The sequence below is a fragment of the Catharus ustulatus genome, chromosome 1 (genome assembly GCF_009819885.2).
Source record: "Catharus ustulatus isolate bCatUst1 chromosome 1, bCatUst1.pri.v2, whole genome shotgun sequence".
NCBI classification, from domain to species: Eukaryota; Metazoa; Chordata; class Aves; order Passeriformes; family Turdidae; genus Catharus; species Catharus ustulatus.
In genome coordinates, this window is record NC_046221.1 from 116892252 (window position 1) to 116917789 (window position 25538).

Genomic DNA, 25538 nt, shown 5'->3' on the forward strand with positions numbered 1-25538 from the left:
TGGCATATTTGCTTACATGCTTGCCTGATTAGAAGTTAACATTCTCTTTTCTTCATTTGCATTATTGTATGTAATATAGAGATTTGGCGTAAAAGTTTTGGTTGGTTCTTCTTCTTTGGTTGATTTAGTTCTTCAGTTGGATCTGTAACTATTTTGTTGCTACATCTCTTGAGGTGGTAGATACAGTTTTTGGTTTTATTTTCTGTGGGTTTTTTATTTTCTGTGGGTTTTTAATGAGGCTCCTGGATATTCTGTAATTAACAAAGAATTTTCTCTGAAGAGATACTAGAAGTAAATTCTCAATCTCTGTGTGATAGGCAGATTTTCCTGCTCTGCATGAAATTTAATTGGAAAAATTCCCTACAGGGCACAAAATATAGTGCTCACTAAGATTCTTGTCTCTGCTTAAGTGAAGTCAAATAATGACATAACCATTTCTTTATCTTTACAATGTACTTTTTGCATTCAGCGGAATGCTGAATCATTTAGAGAAGCATTTTGCAATGTGGCCATGTTGGAAAAGATAACAAAGAAGCTTTTTGTAGTGGCTAAATCCTAGAAGTTATTTTATGTCTATCTTCATGGGGATGAGATTGTTCTTCTTTAATAATCATCCAGCCTGGTCCTATTTTTATATATAATGATCCTGTGAAATAGCTCCAAGGCACTTTACTTCCTAAATTCCTTTGGAGAGTTGTTAAATGTGCTATCACCAGTTCCTGGCAGTGTAACCTATAAGCCTTTTTGTATCACAGCCTCCCATGAAAGTATACTTTGCTTTCATATATTTCTGCAGATTATCAATCAGTCCCATGTGGGTAGCTAGTTCTCTATGTTGATCCAACATCATTATTCAAAATAGACAGTACTCCTTCAGTATTACAGCTTTGACTGTGCAAAGTTGTGTTCAATGTTAGATGATTTCCTGTAATTCTTCTCTACATTTAAGACTGAGATACATAATTTCAAGTATACATTCCTCCCCATCTTCAGATATGACATCAACTCTTGGCTGATGATATCAAACGAATTCATTCAGGGTTTTTTGGTGGATTTTGGAAAACAAATCTGCTGGCCTTTTGGAACACCACACATGGAGTGCAGGGAACTTTGTATAAGGTTTAAGGGTTTCTGTTCTTTACCTGCTGAAATGTTTCTCTCATGACACAACATTTCTTGGGATGATAAAAGTGCAGTTTTAGAGCAGCTCGGGGAATTGGTCCAGGATCCTGTATAGTGCACAATTCAGACTCAGATATTTGATTGTCTGAAACTCTGTTGATCTGCCCAAAATTCACTACATGTCATGTTTGGTAGACTTTCTGAGCTCTGATTAAATCTGGTTACTTTTTTCCCCTTTTTAGTTAACAGATTCTGCCTGCTGTGTCGTTTCTGTCCTTTTTCTGTTTTAATTTTTATACCTTAGTGTAGAACCATGGTGCTCCCATCTCCTTATGATTAATTCTCTGTATTGAAGACTAAACTCTTATTTTCCAAGGCTGCAAGCCTGAGTTTCTCTCTTATCTTACAGCTTCTGTTTGTGATCTGGACAGTGATACCCCTGAACTATATGAAGATTCAAAATGTCTTTCTCTGTGGAAAACAACATAAAAAAGCATTTGCACATGTTTTGTAATAAATTCTTCTCAGAACTGTGATTACTGATGCAGTAGTGTCATACTTCCACGTTGCTCCCAGATATTTCACTAAGTCTTATTACAAATTTGGGACCTGCTATACAGGTCCTAAATTACCCTTAGGTGTGCAGAAGTGATAATTTGTTGTTCTTCTGAACAGATTTAGAGGGTTTTTTTTTTAAACAGGACTGTGGTGGGCATCCACAGTTTGCTACTGACTTAGAAGCAATACACACATTTCTTCCTGAAGATGATAAAACCTCCATAGTATTCTTGTATGTGATAGCAAGTCAAATAAATCAGAAAATGTAGGTTTGACTCTTTGTCTTGGGCTCTTCATGCTATGAGAATATCTGCCGCTGGAGGAGATTACTGATTTTGCAGTCATGTATCTTATTTCAGTTTGGATTATCTCTGTGTGTATTCCTTCCCATAGGATGTGAAGCACTAGCTGGGGAAAATGTTACTCTAATTTGGAGTCACTTAGAAGATGTGGATATGTATTTTGTATTTATTAAAGAAGAGAATATACATACAGGCATTAAAATTCAATACCTCATACAACTTATGTTATGCTCAGGGACTGTGTTCTTTTTACATTTATATTTAGTGGGTGGAACAGATGGTGAGAATAATTTATTGTGATGCATTCATGAAAATGGGCACTTCTTCCATGCAATTGTCCTGTATAACAGGGCATTCATTTGTTGGTAATGGAGTCTTTGCTGAAATAGAGTATGTTAGAAATATGTGTTGGAAAAGGTTATCCTGTGCTGAGTGCAAAGTAGTCCTTGTCTCATTCAGTTACTATTGGCTGCTGAAAAATAAAATAAAATTACAAGAATGTTTACGAGAGGCTGTAACTGAAATGGAGCTTTTAGAATTTACAAATCTTCATTTTCTTGCATATGTGTATTTTGTAGTTACAGACTTCCAGAGAAGAGACCACTGTAGGTCCTCTAATAAATCTAAAGCATAATTGCATTCTTTCTATTAATGTTACTGTTAAGTAGCTTGTAGCATTTTAGACATTCCTAATAATCAGTATGCCCACATTTTTTCATTTCTAAAACATATTTCTTTTTCTTAACGTGTCAGTTTTAATTGTTGGTGAGAAATCCTATGCAAATGCCAAATGCCATCATTCAACATAGCGGTGGAATAATTTTTAATTATTTTTTTAGAGATTCTGGTGGAGTGTGTGCTTTATATAGTTCAGGCCCCTCTTATACCATTTTGGAAATATTTTAAAGTACAACAGACTGAAACCTGAAGTTTCCTGGGAGGTGTTAGAAGATTTTGAGTTTTTCCAGCCACTTGACTTTGATATTAGTTAGTATTCAGAGGAAAAAAAGGATTGTAGCAGTATTTAAATACCTTGAAGCACGTAGCTCTTTAAGAAACTTTAAAAAGTATCTTCTAAATATTATTCTAGAAATACTAACAAAATCAGACCAGACAGGCTCTCCAGTGATCATCTAATTTGTTCATCAGTCATAGGTCAAAATCAGATATGCATCTGTCATGACTGACAGGTATTTGTCTAACATATTCTTAAAAGATTTTTGCTGATGGAGACTGTAATATTTCCCTATGGATCTAATCCAGCATCTCCTTTTCTTGGTGGTTGAAAGCTTTCTTTCCCCAGTATCTTAGCAGATATATTTTTTACTGTGTGAGAGTTCAAGCTGATAGCCTTTCTGTCCGCTGTAAAGTAAGAAGACATTATTTTGTAGTGCAGTGCATGAACCATATGTGTTTTCCCCTTTCCCTCTGCTGAGTCTTTATCTTACTCCCGGGTTTGCATCATTCCCCACATACCCTGTTTACTAATCTCACAATTCCTGCTGCTACCTTCTGTGTGTTGATCATTTTAGATCATCAGTTCTTGGGAAAATTCTGAAAAATGCTTTTGTTTTCAGACATTAACATACTAAATATTCTCATCTCTTTGATCACTTCCTATTCATTTAGGTGGTTTTAGCAGGTGCAATGGGATAAGTTGTGTAGGCCACAGGGTACTGCTGATGGCAAAAGAGAAGCTGTCCATAATGATTAGTTCACATCAGCCTCATCATACAGCCTTTTGCTTGAAAATAGGTGCTTATATAATTATTGTTGATGACATGACAGGATTATTTTCTGCAGCTGTTGAGTTGAGTTGGTCTCAAGCTGGAAGTAAGAGTATGTCAGCTCTGATGTTGCCTGGAACATAAGAGGTCAAGAGACAAATGCATTTTGTCTCTTGAATATAAAGTAAAAATATTTTATATTCAAGAGATAAATATAAAATACTTCTTATTATACAAATGCAGAAACTGTTAGGACACCTAGAAAAGGCTGTGTCACCCTCCTCAGAGTACCATTTCTCTAGAGCTTATTGTATTATACAATAAAACTAAAAACTTAAAAAGAAGACTTGTTCCTACTCTCTTCCTTTATTTATGTTTAAAGTTATTTCTGTTTATTTACTCCAGGACATTTGAAATGGACCAAAGCTGAGGATATTGACATAGAAACACCGGGATCTATTCTAGTGAACACTAACCTGAGGGCTTTAATAAATAAACACACCTTTGCTTCTTTACCTCAGCATTTTCAACAATACCTCCTGCTTTTGCTTCCAGAAGTAGACAGGCAGGTAAGTAGCATCATAAAATATTTTATTTTTAATGAGACTTTTTACAGTGTGTTCATATAGGCTGATTTGATTGACTAGGAATCGTTCCAGAAAGAATTAGAAAATCTCCATACTTTTTAAAGTATAACTGTTAGATGTAGAATGACTGTAAAGTTTATCTATGAAAACCAGCTCCTGCTTCTTTGCTTCCTGAAAACTCTGCAGTTCCCTGATTTGACTGAATGGAAACTGGGCAGCAAATCTTTTGAACTTGCCAAATCACTTAATTAGCTTTTCTGCCTATGGTGTTGAAGATAAACTTCTCATTTTGAAGACTTTCTTTATTTTGAGTCTCTTTTCACCTGTGATCTTCCTTGGTGCTCTGCCAGCAATGTACAGGTCAATATTAGTTCTGTTTGTTCTCCTGCTCTTCTCCTTTCACACAAAGTTGTGTGTGATCTCTCAGCTCCAGTGCACTGAATCCACTCATTCACACTTTTTACAAAGAATATCTTCTCCAGAGCTTATGTCTGTGTGCTCAGATCTGTTGAGGAGAATGATTTGGACAGTAACAGGCTGGAAATAAAATTTCAGTTTCATGACTTTTCTATAATGTCCAGTCCTTCCTGCATTTGTTGGTCAGATTGCAGAGTTTTTTTTAGAGTGAGGGAAAAAAATCTTTCCGGCATGTCTAGTAGTTAAAATAGAAAAGAGGTTTCATTTACTCACTTGCCTCACTTAGGGATTCAAACAGCCTTACCAGTTTCAATGGGGAATACTCATGCACTTAATTCAGACTCATTAATTTACCCAAACAGGGCATTATATTTTTTGCAGATGGTCAGTGTCCCTCTTTTAATATAGTAACTAGAGAATGCAGATCACTTATGAGCAATTAAAACCTGCATCTGAAATCAGTATTTCATTTCAGTATTGGTAGGTTTTATTTGTTAAACTGTTAGTAGTTATTCTACCACTAAAGCAGGGTGAAGAAGTTCAATATGACACAAAAAGAGAAAGAAAAATTGTATTGATGCACATTTATTCAGCCTCTTATCAAATTACAGTAATTTCACGAATACAAGCTGCACCAATTTGACTAAGATTTTGCTCCTAAACCGGAAATGCGGCTAATACTCAGGAGCGGCTAATATGTGAATAATTTTCTGACATTTACAACCTCAGAAGTGCCAGCCAGAGTGCCGAGCCGAGCTGCTGCAAAGTCGGCATTTTGCGATTGTTACAAATTGCTACTCTGTTGCACCATGGGTGGAGCCTGGCTGCCTGCAGGCAGCACGGGGGGCGGGGAGAGAGGCGGGAGAGCTCCCTACCACAGCCCGGGGGAGAGACGGGGGGGCCCCGCGCCGCCATTGCCGCGGCCCAGGGAGGCGGCGGGGGGCTCCGTCCCTGCCTGCCACCGCGGGGCAGAGCCGGGCCGTGGTGACCGAGCCCAGTGGCAGCGGTGGCTGGCCCCCATTGGTCCCGCTGAGCGGCAACGCTGGGCTGGGCCACCTGGCCCCGTCGGCAGCCCCTAGCGGGCCGAGCCTGCACAGCCTTAGTTGAGCCAGTAAACCCCGCCCTGCCGCGATTCTGTTACTAATTGGCAACTTTGTTGCACGCGGGTCCTCGCTGCGAACGACAGAGCGGCTTATATTCAGGTGCGGCTTATTTATGGACAAAGAATGAAATATTTGCCAACACCCAGAGTGCGGCTTATACTCAGTGTGGCTTGTATTAGTGAATTTACTGTAGATACTGTATGTTGTGGACCGTAATTCAGCATTTAATAACAGAATGCTTGAAAAAGAACATTAGAACAAGATCTCTAGGAGAAATAACATAAATGTAGTTATTCTCAAGCTCCCACAATACAGTCAAAGTCAATATAGAGAAGTTTTAAGAAAACTTTTTTCCCTGCTGTCAAAAAAATTTTAACTCAGTGCCCAGCAAATATTTTTCTGATAGTTTTGATTTTTTGTCCTCTATCTAGTGAATCCATCAGAAAAGATTTTAAAAATGTACTAGGTAACATCATGTTTTCTCTCCAACCATCAAAGACAAAATGTTCATAAATTACATTTCAAGTATTGGGGTCTTTATTTAGAAGTTTTTTACTTTAAGATTTATTTTTGAAAGTGGAGTATCTACGACTGACAAGCCACTTACCTTCTTATCAGTGTTCTTACAGCAGAGTTTTTTGGCAAGAAAATCAAGAGACTATTTGTTGAATTTAAACATGCCTCAGTAGTTAAAAGCAGTGCATTTTTTTAAACTTCTATTTCAAAAAGCATTCACATAATGCATGTAAGATGTTATATCAGACATAATTGGACACTGTTATTTCACAAGCAGATGTTGTGACAAGACATTTGTAGGTGTCCTTCTGTCAGTCATCTTCTCACAGCATTCTGTGGGTTTGTGTAGCATACCAGGTTTTCACCTTCATTTGGAAGGCAGGAGTCACCAGTCATCTGGAAGTTTAATGGAAATGTTTGACCTCTAAGTGTGAAAGTTTGAAAATTGTTTTTTGGTGCAGAGTGGAATAGCCCTCAACCCTCACTTTGCAGAAGTCTTAGCAGAGAAATAAGTGCATGTCTTTTCTTGATATCTGAGAATATGTCCTTGGCTATGCCTGAAGTGTGGCATCCCAGGTACAGACTGATGAAAGCAATTGAACTGATGTTCTTTTCCTCCCCGTGGCAAGTGAAAAGTACCCACGTAGTGCTTAAAGATCAAGTAAAAGGAGAGAGAATTTTAACCAGGCAGCTCTAGTGGGAGTCTATGATGTTGGTCACTCTGACTGAACAAGCCAAGGATTTCTACTTACTAAATCAAATGGGGCAACAGGCAAGCAAAAATGGTGCAACACTATTCTTTGAGTTATCTGCACATCACTGGGGGTCCGGCTTTATTTTTTTACATTGTCCTTTCCTTAATTCCTCTGAAAATTCTTATTTCTGCTCTTCTGGCTCAGAAGTGTTTCCTCCCTGTGTGCTGCTCTGCAGTTGGCTGCTGTTGTCTTCCCCAGAGAAAGCTGCATTTCTGTGTTGCCATGTGGATATAGTATGTGAAGTACTGTAATAAATGGCACTATAAAAATGTAATAGAGTTATGCTATTTGTGTATATATAGTGATCTGTGAAATAAATTACTAATGAAGTGCAGTTTCATTTAGGCTTTATTACTGCTTCACATAGAAAAACCCCATGATGAATGATTCTTTGTCATTTCTGTCATAAACACCATTTTTCTGGGTGGTATAACTCCACCTCCTTAAATCGTATTCAGCCAAAACTTGTCATGCATGTGTCAGTTTGAATAAGCATTTTTAGAAACCATTAGTTAAGGGAGTTGAGGTTTTCTGGTTTTTTACATGCAAGTGTTTATTATAAATGAATGACTTCTGTCTCAACCTTGGTTAGTCTAATGTGTTCAAGAAAAGTTCAGGGACAAGTTAGGAGCTTGTTGGGATGTGTTTTCTGACCTTTCTTTCAAGTTTTGTGGTTGCTATCAGGGAGCTATTGAAGCCCATGGAACAGAAAACCTTAGGAAAGATGTCCCAGAATGGAAGAAGTTGAGAACAATTCTTCTGATGTTCATGCTGTCATTTTTCCTGCTTCAGTTAGATTTTTGTCAAAGTGGAAGAATAGGGTCATTGCCTTTTTTTCCCCTTTGGAAAAGACAAACTGTATCATGAGTTATGATTACAATTTAAATTGATTTCAGCTTGCATATTAGTTTAATTTTTATATCAGTAGCAATGAGACCATGTGTAATTTTCTGTATTCAAAATGCCTATAAAAGAAATTGGAGCAAATTGGCAGTTATGGTAGATGCATTTTATCAAGGATTTTATTTGTTTTGATTTGAGCTCAGAGGAAATAAGTATGTAGACATTGTTCAAATCACAGAAACAAAGAATGTCCTGAGTTGGAAGGGACCCGTGAGGATCATCCAGTCAGGCTTCTCACCCTGCACAGGACAGCCTCAAGAATCTCACCATGAGCATTGTCCAAACGCTTCCTGAACTCTGTCAGGCTTGGTGCTGTGAGCACTTCCCTGGGGAGCCTGTTCCAGTGCCCAACCACCCTCTGGGTGAAGAACGTTTTCCTAATATCCAGCCTAAACCTCCCCTGATATGACTTCAGGGCACTCCCTTGGGTCCTGTCACTGGTCACCACAGAGAAGAGGTCAGTACCTGAGAAGCAGCCGTGTCCCAGACTTGTCTGTTTAGCAGACTGCTCCAAGATCTTGCATCACTGCATAGCTGGAACCTCATGACTGGAATTTGAACATCCAGATTTTCAGCTCTTCATTAATCTGTTTGGATTCAAAGACTCAAAACCTTGAAGCTCAGCTAATACAGAAACCTGTTGGGTGATTCCCTGGGGGACCTCTATGGCTGAGTTGGAAATACAGAAAACATGCAGGTATAGAAACTATGTGGAAAGAAAAGTCCGTGCACAAGGTATTTCAGTTATCACAAATTCAAGCAAAGTATTTTTCTTTACAACTCTAATTAGAACATTCTACAGCTGAAGAACAATGGATTTTTCATCAAATACCTACTTCTGATATTGATACATCAAACTGATAATTACATTTAACAGAAACCTTCTTGACCACCTCTCAGCAAATACCTTCAAAATAGGAAGTTTCTCTCCATATCTAGATTCCAATATGGCATCACTGAGTTGTTAAATATTAGTTAAACAATGTATATTGTGCAACAGGTCTGTACAATAGGTTGCTGAAAATGAATGGCAGTTGGTCATGTTGTGTCTACACCAGCTTTCCTTGTTGGTGCTTCTGAGTGGTCAAATTCCTCCTCTTAACACTGGGGAATAGGCAAAAGGAAGGGGAACACTCCCACCTGCTTAGCTTCCAGGAAGAGAAGTGTAACATTATCTGAAGAGTAGCAGAAAGCTGAAATGATTTTGCTAATCCTTAGAGAGCTAAATAAAATGTTATTTCCTCAACGCTCTGAAAAAAAGTGGGTCTTTTCAGACTCTATGACTGCTTAACACCTTCCTGATCTTTGAGAATTTCACTCCATCTTGCATTTTCTCTTCTGGTAATACTGGGCTCTTTTGAGTCTCTTGTGATTTGCACCTTCCCCACCCTTTCACATAGGATGTGAACTTATTCCTACAAAAATACTTCAAAGCCACCTCAGACGTGTGTTAGGTAGCACTGCCATTTTATCAGACCAAATCTATTTAGGATGAACATTCAAAACAGTAGAGGAAATCCCAGTAGTAGTTATATCTTGTATCAGCTTTACTTGTTTAATGTAAGAAATTTAACAGTTATCTGTCTTTTATCTACAGTTTATAGATAATCAAGCCAGTTACTTAAATTAGAAAATTCAGTATCCCTAAAGATTACTTAAGTCATATAGTATTGCAGAAAGGCCTATGAATATTTCAGGTTGGTAGTAGGTCAGTCTACTAAAAAGAAAAGCATGATTTACAAATCAAAATAGTCTAGAATGTGCCAAAACCCACCTTATTATCTTCCTTTTGATTTCTAAATCAGCGAATCCCAAAATAATTTCTTTCTCTTGGTCAGTGCTAATATTGCTATGCAATCACATCACAGCATCCTTTTTTTTTAAGGTCAGCACAGGTTCTGCATTTCTGTCTTGACTTCTTCATTTTAGCTTGGTGCAGTTTGTCACCTTGTAAAAATTCCTTCACACTTTGCATTGAAAAAAGGCACAGGGTGATGTCAGTTAGTGATTTACTCTGTTCCATTTAAAATAATAAGAAGTAATTTTGGGAAAGGTTATCTACGGAATTCCAACTCCAACCTCTTTGTTTTCATGCAGTATGAATCAGCTTAATATCTGTTCCTTCAATTTGAGCAATGATAGCAAAAGATAACCTTTTTTTTTTTTTATGTTCACAAATTGCTCCTACTCCCAAGCACATCAGTTGGAATTCTGTGGTGGAGAGTGGGTTATGAGTAATACAAAATATTCTTTCACTTGTAAAAGTCAAAAAGAGAAGTCTGGTATCTGACATTCTGAACACTTAGTATTTAGTATGGATCTTACTGTATATTAGTTTTTTATTAGAAAAGAGTAAGTGAAGCTTGATTTTCACAGTCTGTTTCTTGTAGCAATGTAACCATCTCCCTGCTTGTTTTATTAACTTCATCAGTGCTTGAGGATTGTATTTGCCATTGGATTTTTGCAGAATTTTCTTTATAAAAAGACCAGCTGCAGAAATTAGTGCTGTGTGTATTATTTGCTTCCAGGTTCATTTTATGTTTCTCCACATGGAATTATTGTGTAGTGGTAGTTAAATGCCTACCTTATCTTAGCTGCCTTTTTTGCTGATACTACAACCTTTTAGCTATGTCCTTTTCCATTCTCTATCATCAGTAGCTTTCAAATATTTATTATTATGTTCCTGTAAATGTTTGAGTTTTACACTGAAATAGTTTTATCGTTATGACAAAAGCATTTAGTTCAGAGGAGAACATTTGCAACTGAAGGTTAAATGTAACATATGTCATCTGCACCTAAGCAGATTTAAAAAGCTGTTAAATTGGCACCCCTGTGTGTGCAGTAATTGAAGGTCATTTTATGTCACTTTCCTCCCTTTAGCTGACATTTTTTCTTCAGTTTTACTGGTTGATGTAGACAGCATGGTGTTGTTATAATGTGCTTTTATTTTTACAGCTTTATTAGGGTAGTTTTAATGCAGAATAGATATATGAAAAAATTCCAATGATTTAATCTTTTCAATAAGATTCTGGGTCTGCCTTTTCAGTAAGATGCTGGGTCTGATTCCTGAGCTGAGCTAGCCAAGGGTTTTCAGACAGGTTACTACCCCTAGCTGACCTCCTGGCCTTATGCAGGGAGTCAATACTTATTTTAGCTAACACACCTCTGTGGATGGTGTATGTGTGTATTTCACAGTCATGTATTAACAGCAAACATCAGTTTCACTTTACGTGAGTTGAAAGCTGAAGCATTTTACTTCAAAATCCCAGTTGTCTTTAGCTGCAAGAAAGCTACTCTTTCAGCTTCCCTAGGCAGTCTAGAAAGGCTCAGTGCAATTGCATTGCAATCTGGCTGCTCTGATTGATGTGGTAATGGAATTCTTGTTTGCTTGTTTGCGGTAATCCCTAGAGGTCCTTCTCAGCATCAGTACATCTACATATGTGAATAGGAAGCTTTACATTTTTGATTAAGTGTCATGGTTTCATATTTCTGCAGGCTTGGTCACTGTGTTTCTGAAGTATGAATCAGTTTTCCACCATGCCGTATCCATGCTGCGGAAGTTCTTTTTTGATTTCTAATGCCTAGTTACAAGCTCTTGTCACACTTAAAACACATCTCACCTTTAAGAACACTTTTTGCAGAGCTGTTAGCAGAGCTATTGCATTTGTTTTTGTCTGTAGCAAGGCTAAACTCGGTTGGAACATCTAGTAGGACACAGCAATGGTGCTATGCCCTCTGAAAGCTAAAAAATACAAGACCCACAGCTGTCTCTGCAGCATCCTTTCCCATAAGTCCTTCTGATGTGTGAGGGGCCATTCACTCAAGGTTGTTCTTCTGAAGCAGACTAGTGAAGCTTTTGTTCCCCTCTTGTTCCCTTGAAGCAAGTTTTCTAATGTACAGTGCACAGCTGCTAGTGCTTAAAAAAAGAGGACTCTGTATGCAATACAAGTTCCATTTACATTTGACAGAATTATTAGTACTTTAAAAAGAGAAGTGATAAAGCAGCTCCCTTCCAGTGGGAAAGTAAGTGCCTCACAGAAGTGCCTTTTTAAAAGACTGTGCTAGGAGCTGTGTTATGAGAGTATAACTAATGTGTGGACATAAGTGGTAATGTATATGGGCACAAGAGACTGGTATGCTCCAAGTTATGTGGCTGCTAAAGATGCACTGCAGTACTGCAGTGTGTAGCGCTCAAACTGCGCCTCCCTTGCAAAGTGCTGATAATTAAGTGATGGGAGTCGGTCTGCAGTGCCTCCAGTGTTGACACTGTAGGGCTGTGCTGGAGTTAGATGGAGAACAGAACATTCCTTACCAGTCTGAATCTGGAGACAGACGAGGACTTGAAACAGGATGTTGGATGCAGGTGCGGCAAAAGGAAGAGCAAGCAGAAGTGATCCATCCGTGCTTCTGCAGCACTCTCCTCCTCTTCACCCTTACTGCCACCCTCTCTCTGCCTCTCCCCTTGCCTTTCCCTCCCCTCACCCTTTTCCAGTATATTTGTTTAGCTTAAATACAAAAGGCAAAAAAAAAGTTGAGACTTTTTTCCTAATTATTTCAGAACATTACTATTGTTTGAATTATTTAATCTCAGATTTAGCTTGTTCTCTCTTGTGTTAAGGACATGCGGCCATTTTTTTTTCTTTTTTTTTCTTTTTTTTCTTTTTTTTTTTTTTTTTATAGAAAGGCAGTGTTTTCTAATGCCTAGAGGAAAGGGATTGAATGCAGGATTTTTATTTTTGACAGTCATCAGAAATTACTTACATGTATCTTCCCCTCACCTTCTGCTTCTTGGGCTCAAAGGTATATATCTATAATTTTATTATTAAAAGCTAAGTGAATAGACCCTGGTTGTTTATATCCCTTTTCCTGCACTCTCCACAAAATATGAACATTCTTGGATAATTTAATAATGTTTAACTTTCTCAGAGTCATCTTTCATTAAACAAGTTCCATACATGCTTGCCTTGATCAAAATCCATATATGCTTTTCTGCCTATTTTCCCCCCAGGCTTATATGCCTTTTCTAGTACCTTTATAAATACTTGCTTTTTTTTATGTGTTCTAACATGCTTGGGTTCACTAATTACATGAACTATGTATTAGAAAAAAGGGGTTTTAATTGTTACTTCTAGAATTTGAATGCAGTTAGACAGTACTGTTTGCTGCATGTTATAGGTTTTTTTCTATTTTGCATGGGTTTTGTTTCACTTTAAAACATGCTTTATCTTTTCATTTTGTCAGATTTATTACTCGCCTAAAATTCTTCATCTAATTTCTTGCATCTGAGCTCAAACAGATTGGATTCTATTGTCTTTTTTTGACACTACAGTGTATTGGAATGAATATAGCTATCCCACTTGTCTTCTTGATTTAGACAAGGTCTAAATTAACAAGTCACATTTCATTTTGGAAACATATGTTTGCAATTCTTCAGTCTTACTCGGCATATTTCCCACTTTAGTGAAGATGGAAAAGGTCTTTGTTTCTTTCTCTAAAAATGCTTCTTGCTTTTCTCCTCATGTCTAAAGCAATTATTCCTACAGTAGTAGATATTTTCTTTTTCATCCTTTGATGTTTTACTTCTAAGTTTAATCTGCTTATTTTTTACAGGACTAAAGTAATACTCAGAATCACATTCACCATCTGTCTTCAAAATCTGTCTTTTCATTTTGTATTTGAAGGCAGACTGTTCATGTTATGTCAGTGATCAGGTGGGAATGACAAAGAGCTTTACTTATAAAGATTCAGAACTAGAGAAAATTAACCATATTCTGGATCATGTTACTCTTTACTGTGAAAAGGTGAGACCCATGGAAGAGTGCTTATACAAAGCGAACATGAACACCTAAGCTGAGATAGATCAGAATTGCTGAGAGAGCCATAGGATGACCTATCCATGTCATGTCCCCAGACCTGGGCTTGTGTTGGCTGACTTTGTTGTTCTGGCAGCAGCTCCTGAGTCAGACTCTGTGTTTCTGTTTGCTGTATTTACATATACATATATATATATATATATATATATATATATAGTGTTGGATGTATCTCTTACCGTTCATCTATTTCTCAGTGTTACTGTAGATACTTTGTGGTCACAACAGCAAAAGGCCCTGGTAGTTGCATCTTGTTGGAAGTATTTCCCTTATATTCCTGTTTATATACTTCCTACTCAGAAACTCCTCCACTGTTGGCTTTAAATACCTGGTAACTTGTTTAAGAAAGGATAGATTTTTCATCAGTCAGGGCACTGTGTAAATGTGTTCATTTTTCTGTTTGAGATGAGCCTCAGTGTTCCTTATCTTCAGGCAAAGAAGAGTTGCTATCCTATTGTGTCTGTGGGTTTTTGCAAGGCCTGCCTATTTTTTAAAAATGTTCTGTGTCTTCAACTGCATTACTTCTTCCACTTTCCTACCATCTGTGTCCTCAGGACCTGAAATCATCAATGTTTTGTACTAAACTTGGTAATTACTGACTCCTTAACTATTCACTCCCCTCCTTTTTTGCTTTTCTCCAGCATTAAACCGTGGCTTTCTGTTTCCTTCTTTTTTTTATGTATATCAGAACTGTTGGCAAGCTTTTGCTTCTCTTGAAACAAAAGACAGGCAGAGAAGAAAATGGTGAGTGATTGTAGCCCTCAAAGGGATCACCATGTGTGTGGACACATGCTGATGTGTGCCTCCACCTCTTCTATAGGGTGGATTACAGTCTGGTTCAGATTTTACGGGCTGGGATCAGAGAAGAGGCAGTGGCATGAATGCCATTGTGATGTGAGTTTAACAGACCATCCCATCCAACTTAGCACTGTAAGACCACACCTGGAGTACCTTGTCCAGTTGTGGGACTTTGCCTAGATAAGAGCAGGGCCAGGGGCAGTTTTACCTATGTGTATAAAAGGATGTAGCATTACCAGAGGCAGTAGGTACAAAACAAAAGGCAGGACCTTTCATAGGGACATGAAGTAGAAGTCTTTTTAGTGAGGCCACAAGCTGTTGAGGGCACTGTTAGAGAGGTTGTGAGTTGTCCATCCTTGGAGATATTAAAAACGAATTGATTTTTATTTCTACCTAAAGTGTACTATTGTAGTTCAATAACACAAACATGTTAATACTTTCAATGTGATTCTCTCAGGTCTAGGAGATGAATGAAAGGCTTGTGCCTTAACTTGATAGATTATCTATACTTGGTGGGTTATCTATCACATGTACAGGTGCTTCCTGTGGATGGGGTTTTGTGCAACCTGGCCAAGTGGAAGTTGTCTCAGGCCAGAGCAGAGAGCTGGAACTAGATGAGCTTTTAAGGTCCCTTCCAACTCAAACCATTCTTTGATTTAGGAAATCAAATTCTTTGTGTAGGAAATCATATACCATTTTGTACTGGAAATTATGTGAATTATTCCATTTACAGTTTCTAAATCAAATTTGAAAAGAAAATATGGTCATGATTATGGACAGTTCAGCAGAGACATCTGTTCCGTCAACCTTTAAGCAACAACAACACCAGAAAGGCTACACTAAACAAAATACTATTAAGTCATCATCTTCAATATTAAGCGTGGCCTGTTTAGTTCAGAAGCTGTGGAAAGAACTCAGGGGAGGGCACTAAAATTTTCACAAGCCATAAAAATGTCTAAAGAAAAATTACTGGACTTGAGCTTTTTAATCTACCGGAACAAAATTAAAAGTGAAGAGCATCAAATTTAATACAATCAGCTGCTGTATTTCATAAAATAGACAACTAACCCATGGAAGTCTTTTGCATACTAAAATTTAGTATTGATTGTTGCCACAGTTCAACTGATATAAATAGAAGATGGTGGATGCATATATATGAGTAGTAGCCACATTTATATCAAACAGAATGAATTATTTATGGACATTAAAATTCCCTTTTTCAGTCTTATGCCAGCTAAACTAAATACAAATAGAAAACTTTTATTTGACAGCTTTCCTAGTAATTGGCTATTATGTGGTCTTTCACAAGCTTTATCTACATGATCTGTTCCTTGCAATTATCAAGGGTTAGTTCAACCTCTGCTTTGATCTGATATTGTTACCATATGGTACCACTTAGATATGACTAAATGCTGTAAAATACTCAATGCTTAGCATTGAGTTGTGTAGCAGAAACACTACCATCAGAAGTGCATCCATTGTTTAACACAACTTAGACATTTTTTGTGACAACAACAGCTGCTTTTCCTTTTGACCCAAGTGCATTCACACTCATTCTCTATTATAGACTTGCCAACTGTTAGACCATTCTTTTAGTTTGGTCCCATTTATCACAGTCTCTTTTGAATAGTAGTTGTATAAGTGGAAAAATGACTTTTAGATAGGTAATGGCATACTTGAACAGTCAGCAGAATTCTATAGGAAATAGAGAAACTTACTCAATTATTTTCTTAGAAATACATGCGGGTTCACTTAAAAGTATTTTGCAGATGGATAGAAGTTAAGTTTTATAATTGCCATTATTTTACAAGGAGAGCTCTAACTGTGGATAACTCCTTGATATAATTGGTTCCCAGGTCATTAGGCAAAGTAGTGAACAGGATAATGATTGTTTTGCATTATTGTAGAGAATTTAGGCTTTTATAAGTGCAAACAGATCTTGTTAGTTTCTGAAGAATGTGTCAGTCACAACATGAACAGTCCAGAGACTAATAGGAGCACATATACTAATAAGTCCTGTTTCACTTTTTAGTATCTTGTACTAAAATACTGGTATGGACAAAATGAATGGCTCTATAATATTAGTCTCTGCAACCACTCAGTATTTCCCAATGAGAATTTCTGTCTCTTGGGCTTAATGAGAAATCTCTCCCACAGGGTTGCCACACTCAGCCTCAAGGGAGAAAGTATCTATCTTGATTTTTAACCTGGCTCAAGTTATCAACTGCTAGTAAAAGAGTTGTTCATGCATAGGTAAGGATCCTTCTAGCCATCATGAAACATAACTGGTAGCAGATACAATGGGCTTGTGTTTGAGAATGATGGCTCCAAAAACTGAGTGTAATTTAAAGTTTTAATTGCATGCAGGCAAACAAAGCCATTATCTTATGAAATCGCAGTGTTTTTTCTGAAGATCACACTGTCCAAATGAGGGGCTCTTTCAGAAACGAATCATGAGCTGTGGTCAATTATATTAGACTGCATAGACTTCACTGGAAGGGCATTAAGAGGTTAGAGGCCTGGAAGCCAGAATGCGAGGACTGACTTTAAAGCACTTTTCTTTGAAATTGGAGGTTGGCAATCGAAGTTAAATATATGCAAGAGCACTTTTAGTTTTGTTTTTTAGTGATGTTGTAATAGATGGCAATTTGTTATACCATCTTGACATAGAAAACATGGTAAAAAAGGAAAATTTATCTCATCTTCTCTAAACTAAGGCAAAATCAACAATGCCTGCTTTTCTTTATATTGGATAAAACTTTTTTTGACTGTTCAGTGGTAGAGAATTCACAGCCTCTCCCAAAGAAATCTAGTGCTTCATTGTTTTCATTGATAGAAAGCTTTTTCCTCAGGGTCTGATCTGAATCTCTCTTGCTGCAATTCTGACTGTTACTTTTTGTTCTTTTTGGCATCTACATGTAGAGTATGGAGATTGCTGTCCCTGTTTCTTTTTCTTGAGAAACAGCCCATAATAATGCAGTCTTTGTAGATCTAGGACCTTAAGTCTGTTCTTAGTCTCATTTATCTCTTTTGCATTTTGTATGGGTTCTGAGTTGCATCAGTCAGAATTGAGTGTATTACTCTAGCTCAACTGGTAAGTAACACCAAGGAGAGCAAAACTACAGTAATTTCACGACTATAAGGCCCACTCTTTTGACTAAAATTTTGATTGAAACCCAGAAGTGTGCCTTATAATCCAGTGTGCCTTATATATGGACAAATTTCAGAAATTTGCCAACCCAGAAGTGCAGGCCGCAAGCTGAGCCACGTGGCCAGTGTGGGGATCAAGCCGCGAGCTGAACCACGCCAGCCAGTGCCAGGGGCAGGCAGGAGTGCCGGGGCCTGCGGCGTGGGGAGGGCGCCTGGGGCTGCATTTAAAGGCTACACCAATCTGAGAAAAATGTTTGCAAATTGAGCACCTGCCAGTAAACCCCGCGATCGCGCGATTCCCTTATTAATTCGTTACTTCGTTGCTCGCGGCTCCTCGCTGCAAAAAAAAAGTACACCTTATAGTCCGGTGCGCCTTATACATGGACAAAGTTTAGAAATTTGCTGACACCCGGAAGTGTGCCTTATAATCCGGTGCGCCTCATAGTCATGAAATTATTGTAATTTCTCTGCTTTTACACAGTACTCCTGTTTATAACTTAGAGTGTTGTGCTTACCTTCTTTGCAACTGCAAGGTTGACTTATATTTTTGGTAGCAGTCCATCAATATAAGTACTTTTCTACAGAACCACTGCACATAGTTTTCTCATTTTGCATTTCTCTAGTTCCGTATTATACAAGAGTGTCAAACTTTGCATTTGCCACTATTGCAATGCCCTGCTTATCCCCGTTGTTTCCAAAGTAATTCACAAAACCATCATGAGAATTCTGATGCTCTCTTTACATGCTCTCTGACTGATAGTATTTTCAAATTACTTCCATCTTTTTATCATGCCTCTGAATACACAGACTCCCAGTTGATAATAAATAAACAATAGTTCCCTGAGTAAAGAGTTCTGAGTATTTCTTTGGTGACCTAATTACAATTTATATATCCTGACTTTGCTTAAGAATTTGTTAGGCAACACTGCATTGTTACGTTCAAGACACACAACTTGTGCTGCTTCTCTTCTATCACAAGGCCTTTTATGCTGCCAGAGAAAAAATAGACTGATCTGACGTAACCTACTCTTGACAAATCTGTGTTGGCAGTTGTTGAACTCCTGGTTAATTTTCGGGCAGTTGTGTATGGCGTGATACCTTACATGGGTTAATGGTGGGCTTGGCAGTGCTGGGTTAATGGTTGAACTAGATCGTGCTAAAGTTTTTTCCAACTTAAATGATCCTGTGATTCAATCTTGTGCTTTAACCATTGCACATGTCTTCTAGAGCATGAAGACAGGGGGAAGAAGCAAGCTACTTAAACACAGATTCCTTGGGTCCCCTAACTTCTTCAAAATGTTAAAGGTCCCCTGTAGATTCTGGGTTGTGTCTGCTCAGAATGTGTCCATATGAGTATCTTAGGACAGCCTAGAGTATCACAAAAAAGAATGGGTTGTCTATTGTAAGCCATGGTGTTCTGAAGCTAAGTCTGTAAGTCCTTAGCTGTTCCATCCCTTTCTTTAGACACAGGTGATACATATGTGCTATATATGTATAACTAGCATGTATACCTTTGCATTTGTATTCATAATTTCTTCAAAATCTGTCTTTTAACAGTTCTGAAATAGATTCTTATCTAGGCATTTAACAGGCTAGACTATCATGCCTAGATGATTTAAATACACTTAAGTAATATTTGTTGTTCAAGGTCAGTTCTGACCCTTTTGCCTTTTGATGCTGTTATTAATTGTATTAAATAGCTCAACCCAGTAGATTTGTGGTGAAGATTCATGCGAAAACCAAGGATTTTTTAACATTAGCTTTGTCTCTGTATTCCTCTAGTATTTCCCAGTGTTGCACAGTGGACTTTTTCTTTCATCTTTTTCTTGCTTTTAACGTACTTACAGAATTACTTCTTCTGGAGTTTGATGTATCCCTTTCCAACTGTGTCTAATTTTGGCCCATTATACCATGTTCTGCTGTGGTATTCTTGCTTAGTAAGTTGACCTCGTTTCCATTCCCTACATGCTGTGAGATCAACAGCAAGATCCTAACTAAGACAATGTGGTCTTATTGTACAATCCCCATTACTCCTTTGCAGGAGGCTTTGCACTCCATGTGGTCAGCATTGTTTATTTAAAGAACTGTGACAGTTTTTTTTTACTCCTTTTTCACCAGCACCATGTTCTTCGGGATTCTTCCAACTAATTCTGCATTTATGAAAGTATGCCTACTTAAATCACATTTAAAAAATTCTTCTGTCATTTCTTTCTTTTCTTCTTTTTTCACAAACAAGCCTAATCTTTTATATTACTATCAGTTATGAATGATGAGATCATCATTTTGCCAGTTAAGTCAAAAATGTCAATTGTCAGCTAAATCTTCCAAGTCCTCCTACATACCATTTGCAGTTCTTGCATTGGTGTTCAACCATCAAAGACTGAAATAAATGTACCACTTCCATCACATTATCCGTTTCTTTAACCCCTTCTTTTATAAATAAACTTATTTTGGCAGTGGATCACAGAACAGGATTTATTTGAACTTGATTTACCCATACTATTGCACTGTGCATATAAATACAGCATTCAAATTTTGAAGAAATAAACAAGTCTGTCTATAGAGCATGTTCCTTTCCTCCACAAGGGCTGTTTTCAATCACTGTTCACCAATTGCCGTATCTCCTAACCTTCTTGGGACATCAACGTGTGTTGAAAATGACAAAACCATTCTGCTATAGCATCTATTAAACCACCACTTCATTATCAATATATGTCTATCACTGTGGATAAAAATATCAACAGATCCCTAGGTTCCATGATGATTCCTACAGCCTCCTTGTGACTTCTGATCCACTCAATCTCTTGTCTGCCATACTCTTAGGGTGAAGGTGGAGGGACATAATGAAAAGTGAAAATGGTAGGTTTTGCAGGTATCATACCCACCAACACCTTCCTGAGGTTCATTACCCAGTCTCTGTTGTCCTCGTTCCCCCATTTCAAATTATGTAGATGAAGTCAATACTTGAGCACAAAGCTCTCTAAAGTGTCTGCCTTCAGAATGTCAGTCACTAAAGTTGCTGCATGTCAGATGCTCAATCTGCACTGTACAATAATCGCAGGTCAGTGGAATGCTGGTGTCCAGAATTGAATTTGTTACAAATTCATGTTACAAAACAGCAGTGATGTCTCTCTGCACACATAAATAAAATGTAATGTTTCCTGTGTGTGATATAAATGCTCCTAAATTTTTCATTTGTAATATTTTGGAAGCTTTAATGCAAAAGCATCAAAATGTATTTTCTCATATCTTCCATCTTTTGTAAATAATTTCTTTTAGATACCTTTGGGAAAGTATGTGAATTATAGGATTGTTCTTCCCCTGAGATAAAATATAGAGTTAGTAGCAATTTTTAGAAAGGCTATAGAAAATGAGTGGTACTAGGCCCTTCATTTGGATGAATCTTCACTTCTGTTGCTGATTTTTTGATTATTTTTGTATTTTTATTTTTGGTTGATTGGTTTTGATTTTGTTTGGTATTTTTGTTGTAAGGCTGAGAGAATTTGGATGGCTAGGCCTTTTAAATAAATGGGGAAAACTTCCTTGCAGGACCTCTTGCTGTAGGACTGAGGGGTAATGGTTTTAAACTGATGGAGGATTGATTCAACTTAGATGTATAAGGAAGAAAGGTTTTTATGAAGAGGGTGGTAATACACTGAAGCAGGTTACCCATGGAGGTGGTAGCTGCCTCATGCTGGAAACTTTCAAGGTCAGTTTGGATGAGGATCTGTGATGGTGAGTGTGTCCCTCTGATAGTTTAGTGTGTCCGTGCTCATTGCAGAGGGGTTGGTTTAGATGGTCTTTAAAAGTTTCCTTCCAACTCAAACTATTCTATGATTCTAGTCAAATGGCATGATATTCAAATATAAGCTTTCATGTAAGAAATACAGTATACTACATGAGAACTGTGTACAATGGATCATTAGAAATTTTATAAATAAATTGGGAGAAATCTGAATTATTTGAAAGAGATATAGAAATAATAGATTGACTAATTCCTTGTCTTTCCAGATTCTAGCCGAAATCAGATAACCTACCAGTACAGACCTATGAAGTAATTGCTGTATACTTACTAAACACCAATGTACATCTTTAGGTTGAGCTAAAAACATAGTCCCTGCCTTATTTTCAGAAGACAACTTTCAGTGAAGCTTGGAGGAAAATAATTGAAGTAGTTGTTCTAGAAAGGTTACTCAGTTTGTTCTGATAAGAGTGTTTGACATTTGCTTTGTAATGCAAATAGATGCTGGGTTTTAACAGATATGTTTTGGGGTTGGGTGGTTTTTTGTTTGCTTTCAATAAAAAAAGAACTTTCAAAAGCCATTGTGAATTCTACATGGAAGTATTAATTAGAAAACATAATTCTAGCATTGTGCTTAATCAGAAAAACGCAGAAATTTAAAGCCCAACAGAATAAAACATAAACTTTCCAAGAAATGTTTGTTGTTCCAGCTCATTAACACACAGTCTCTGTTGGACAGCATTTTTAAAATACTATAAAAATTAACAGTGTATTTAAGAACTGCTTTATTGGCATGTTTCTCCAAATTCTAATTTAAAGCTAGTGGTAATTGTGCTATCTCTACCATCAGAGCTTAGAGAAGTAAATACATTCCATGGCTTCAAAATTTCCACTTTAACTTGTTGATTCGGGTGAAAATACATTCTCCAGGTGAAGTAAAAAGATATTTTAGTAGAGATTGTTAGCTAACATTGTAGAAGGATGACCTCTTAGTCCTTTGGAGTTTAACAGAGCATAAAAAATGTTAGCCTGATTTTACATCACTACAGTATTGAGAAAAAGCATAAATTTTTTTTTTAGTTTTGTTGTTTCTGATGGACTCTTTCAAAACAACTAGATGCAAAATTACTTGGGTTTTGTCTGTTCCAACTTGTTCAAAATGTTTTTCACTGTGTGGAATTCTTTAATGAACTGAAAATGGTTAAACAATTGAACTTCTTGTTAATTTAGTTTGGGTAGTGGTATCTGCTTTCTGCATAGAGCTTTATTCCTTCTATATTATTTTCAAAATTTCTGTTTCCTTTGCTTTGTCTCTTTGGCCATTATGAGTTTCTTTAGCGTTTTTGTCCTCATCCTTTTCTCTTTGACCTTTTACTGGTTGAATAAATCCTTCCTGTTCCATTCCCAGCAAATGTTTTCTTTGCTCTCAATTTCCTAAGCAAGTTGGGCAAAGTCACTGTGGCTGCACAGCACTTTATTTCTTCCATTTTTAACATTAGTATCCATATGTGTACCCAGTCTAGATAATGATGACTACTTTCATACATCCCTCTATAATGTTTAAGCCTGAAATGATTCTTTCATGTAGTATTAAAACAGATTTTTGTAAGCTTCTCCTCTAACTAATTAGTGTATTTCCACCTTCTTTATCATCGGATGCTCTTGTGTTTAGATTTTGGTTGTTCTAGCTACATAAATCTTCCATTAATTATGTGGACCCGTGAACACAGGTCTCTGGAGAGGCTCTTCTCTGCCAGTTCATCAGTGGAAATGACTATCATGCTTGTTCTGTTGTTCTACATTTCTTAACCTAAGCATCTTTAACATCATCTTTTCATTCTTGTGGGCATAGTTCTTCAGTATTTGTAAACTGCTGCAGTTTATACCTAAAGTGGTCAGTGAAGTAGGAATCTGTTTTTTGACACAGTTCACAAATGGACTGTTATTCCATTGTTAGTTGACCTATAATATTTTTTCTTTGTAGGTTACCAATATAATTCCGCCTTTTTGCTATTCTTTTGTGAGTTCCTTTTTTTTCTTTTATAGATACGTACTAATTGGCATGTTTTTCTGGTCCACAAGAACTTACGACCTTTACCCATGACCTTGCTTTCTATTCTAAAGTTCCAGCCTGTGCTTTTTTCTCAGGTGAACTAGATCACATTTGAATTTGTTTGGGCCTTTTCCTAGCATTTAGCTTGGGGTTCACAGTTTCTTTTTGAAACTTGGTTAAGAAATTTGTACCCAAAAAGTTGGTTTTTTTTTCTGAAGTATATTAGCCAACAAAAATAAAAGGTGTGGTAGCTCTTCCTGCAATGCTTGCTTTTCTCCTGTCCTTACAGCAACAGGGTTACAATGAAGCTAATACTGCTCTTCTTGTATTCACATGGTAATATAACTTGGCAGTCTTTATAATGCTCTTCATTTATGCAGTCTGGTGAAATAGCTCAATCACACTTGGCTGCAGTTTCAAATTATGTTTAATGCAATCTGATAGTGGATTGCTGCTGACAAGTGGCAATCTCTTTCCACCTATTGTGGTACATTCCAGCTTTGCATGAAATCTAATAGGGGTGTGACCTTAGAATAAGTTGGATAATTTTACTCATTTAACAGAAAATTATTGTCCACAAATCATTACTTTCCTATGAGATCTTTTGATCTGGTTGGTGATATGACTACACCATTTGTCATCAGCTGAGCCATGGAGTTTCAGGTGGTCCATACCTTTCAGTCACAGCCTGCAGTTAAGTGTGGTTAAATATTATTATAATTTAATGTCTGTATTACTATTTTTTCAAAACACTGCCAGGCTTAGAGAAAAAATTTTGAATTTAATAAAGACTGCAGTAGAACATATGTTAGCAAGTGAGTGTTTCTATTTCATCTCCTTTTATGTTGAAATTTAAGGTAGTTTCAACACCTTTCTTAGACGAACAAAAAGTTGTTTGATTAGTAAGTTGTGATTCTTTTCTTTACAACTTTGCATCTGACCTTTCTAGAAAATTGTGCAAGTGCTGGTTTTGACCATTTACTGATTTGTTTGTTCAAGTGCAAGAGAGGCTGGTGTTTAAAAATCCCTCTTTAATGTATCACTTGTGGAATTTAAGTATTTCTGACAGAATTTATTTGTACAGGAAGAAGAAAATGTGTTGCAGTAGTTTGATTTATACAATAAGTACATGTTCTTTATCACCTTTCTCACCTCACTGGTTTTATTATCTTGCTGCTTCTGCTGCCTGTTTCACTGCTCCTTTCCAGTTTTCCTCTAGTTTCAGCATTAGTCATAGCCTACCTGTAATTAATATGCATGTGTTCCATAACCCACATCGTGAGATGTATAGAAACATTACACATCCAACCCACTTAAACCCAACTTCTATGACATGTTGGCAAAACAATGCCATATAGCAGGAAAGCACAGGCAGCAGTTCTGTAGGTTCATATCCTGCTGAGGAACTCCGTAGCACACACATCATTTTCTTGCTGTAATCAAATGCCTTGTTAGCAATGCCTGTTTTACAGAGTCCGTGCTATTTCTCTGGCTACTACTTCACATCTTTCTGGTTTACTCCTCTGAGATAATTGTGGGACAGGATGCTAACTAGGCAATGAGTATATTAGCAAAGACTTCTCAAAAAAAGGACCTGCATTATCAGTGAAATATAGAGCTCCATGAGATAACTACATCGAAATATCATTCAGTGTTTCTGGCACGCTTGTGTCTTTCTGGCTCCAGTTTGAAACAGACACTGAGAACTAGGGGGTATTACTTAGCTAAAACATCTGTTAATATGCTGGAAAATGTGCTGGATTTTACTGCTAGATTACAAATAGTTTTGTCAAACATTTATCTCTTACTTACCTGAAAGGATGTAAAATAGTGAGTGTTTGTTCTAGCAACATTACCTCTACTGCTGTTTCCTCTCTTTTTAATTTGCTAATTTTTTTTTACTGTCTATTTATTATGCTAGAGGTGATATCCACT

The 25538-nt window shown here is 37.2% G+C and overlaps 1 protein-coding gene across 7 annotated transcripts in view; it reads left to right on the plus strand.

The window, feature by feature from the left end:
* ASXL3 (ASXL transcriptional regulator 3) overlaps positions 1-25538 on the plus strand; it is a 130401-nt gene that overhangs the window by 82257 nt on the left and 22606 nt on the right. For 6 of the 7 annotated variants that reach the window (XM_033057926.2, XM_033057936.2, XM_033057945.2 and 3 more), the window contains one exon: positions 4115-4278. The exons of the other annotated variant lie outside the window; for it this stretch is intronic. In XM_033057926.2, the coding sequence (XP_032913817.1) occupies positions 4115-4278 (164 nt within the window). The remainder of the gene's footprint in view (positions 1-4114; positions 4279-25538) is intronic. 7 annotated transcript variants of the gene reach the window in all.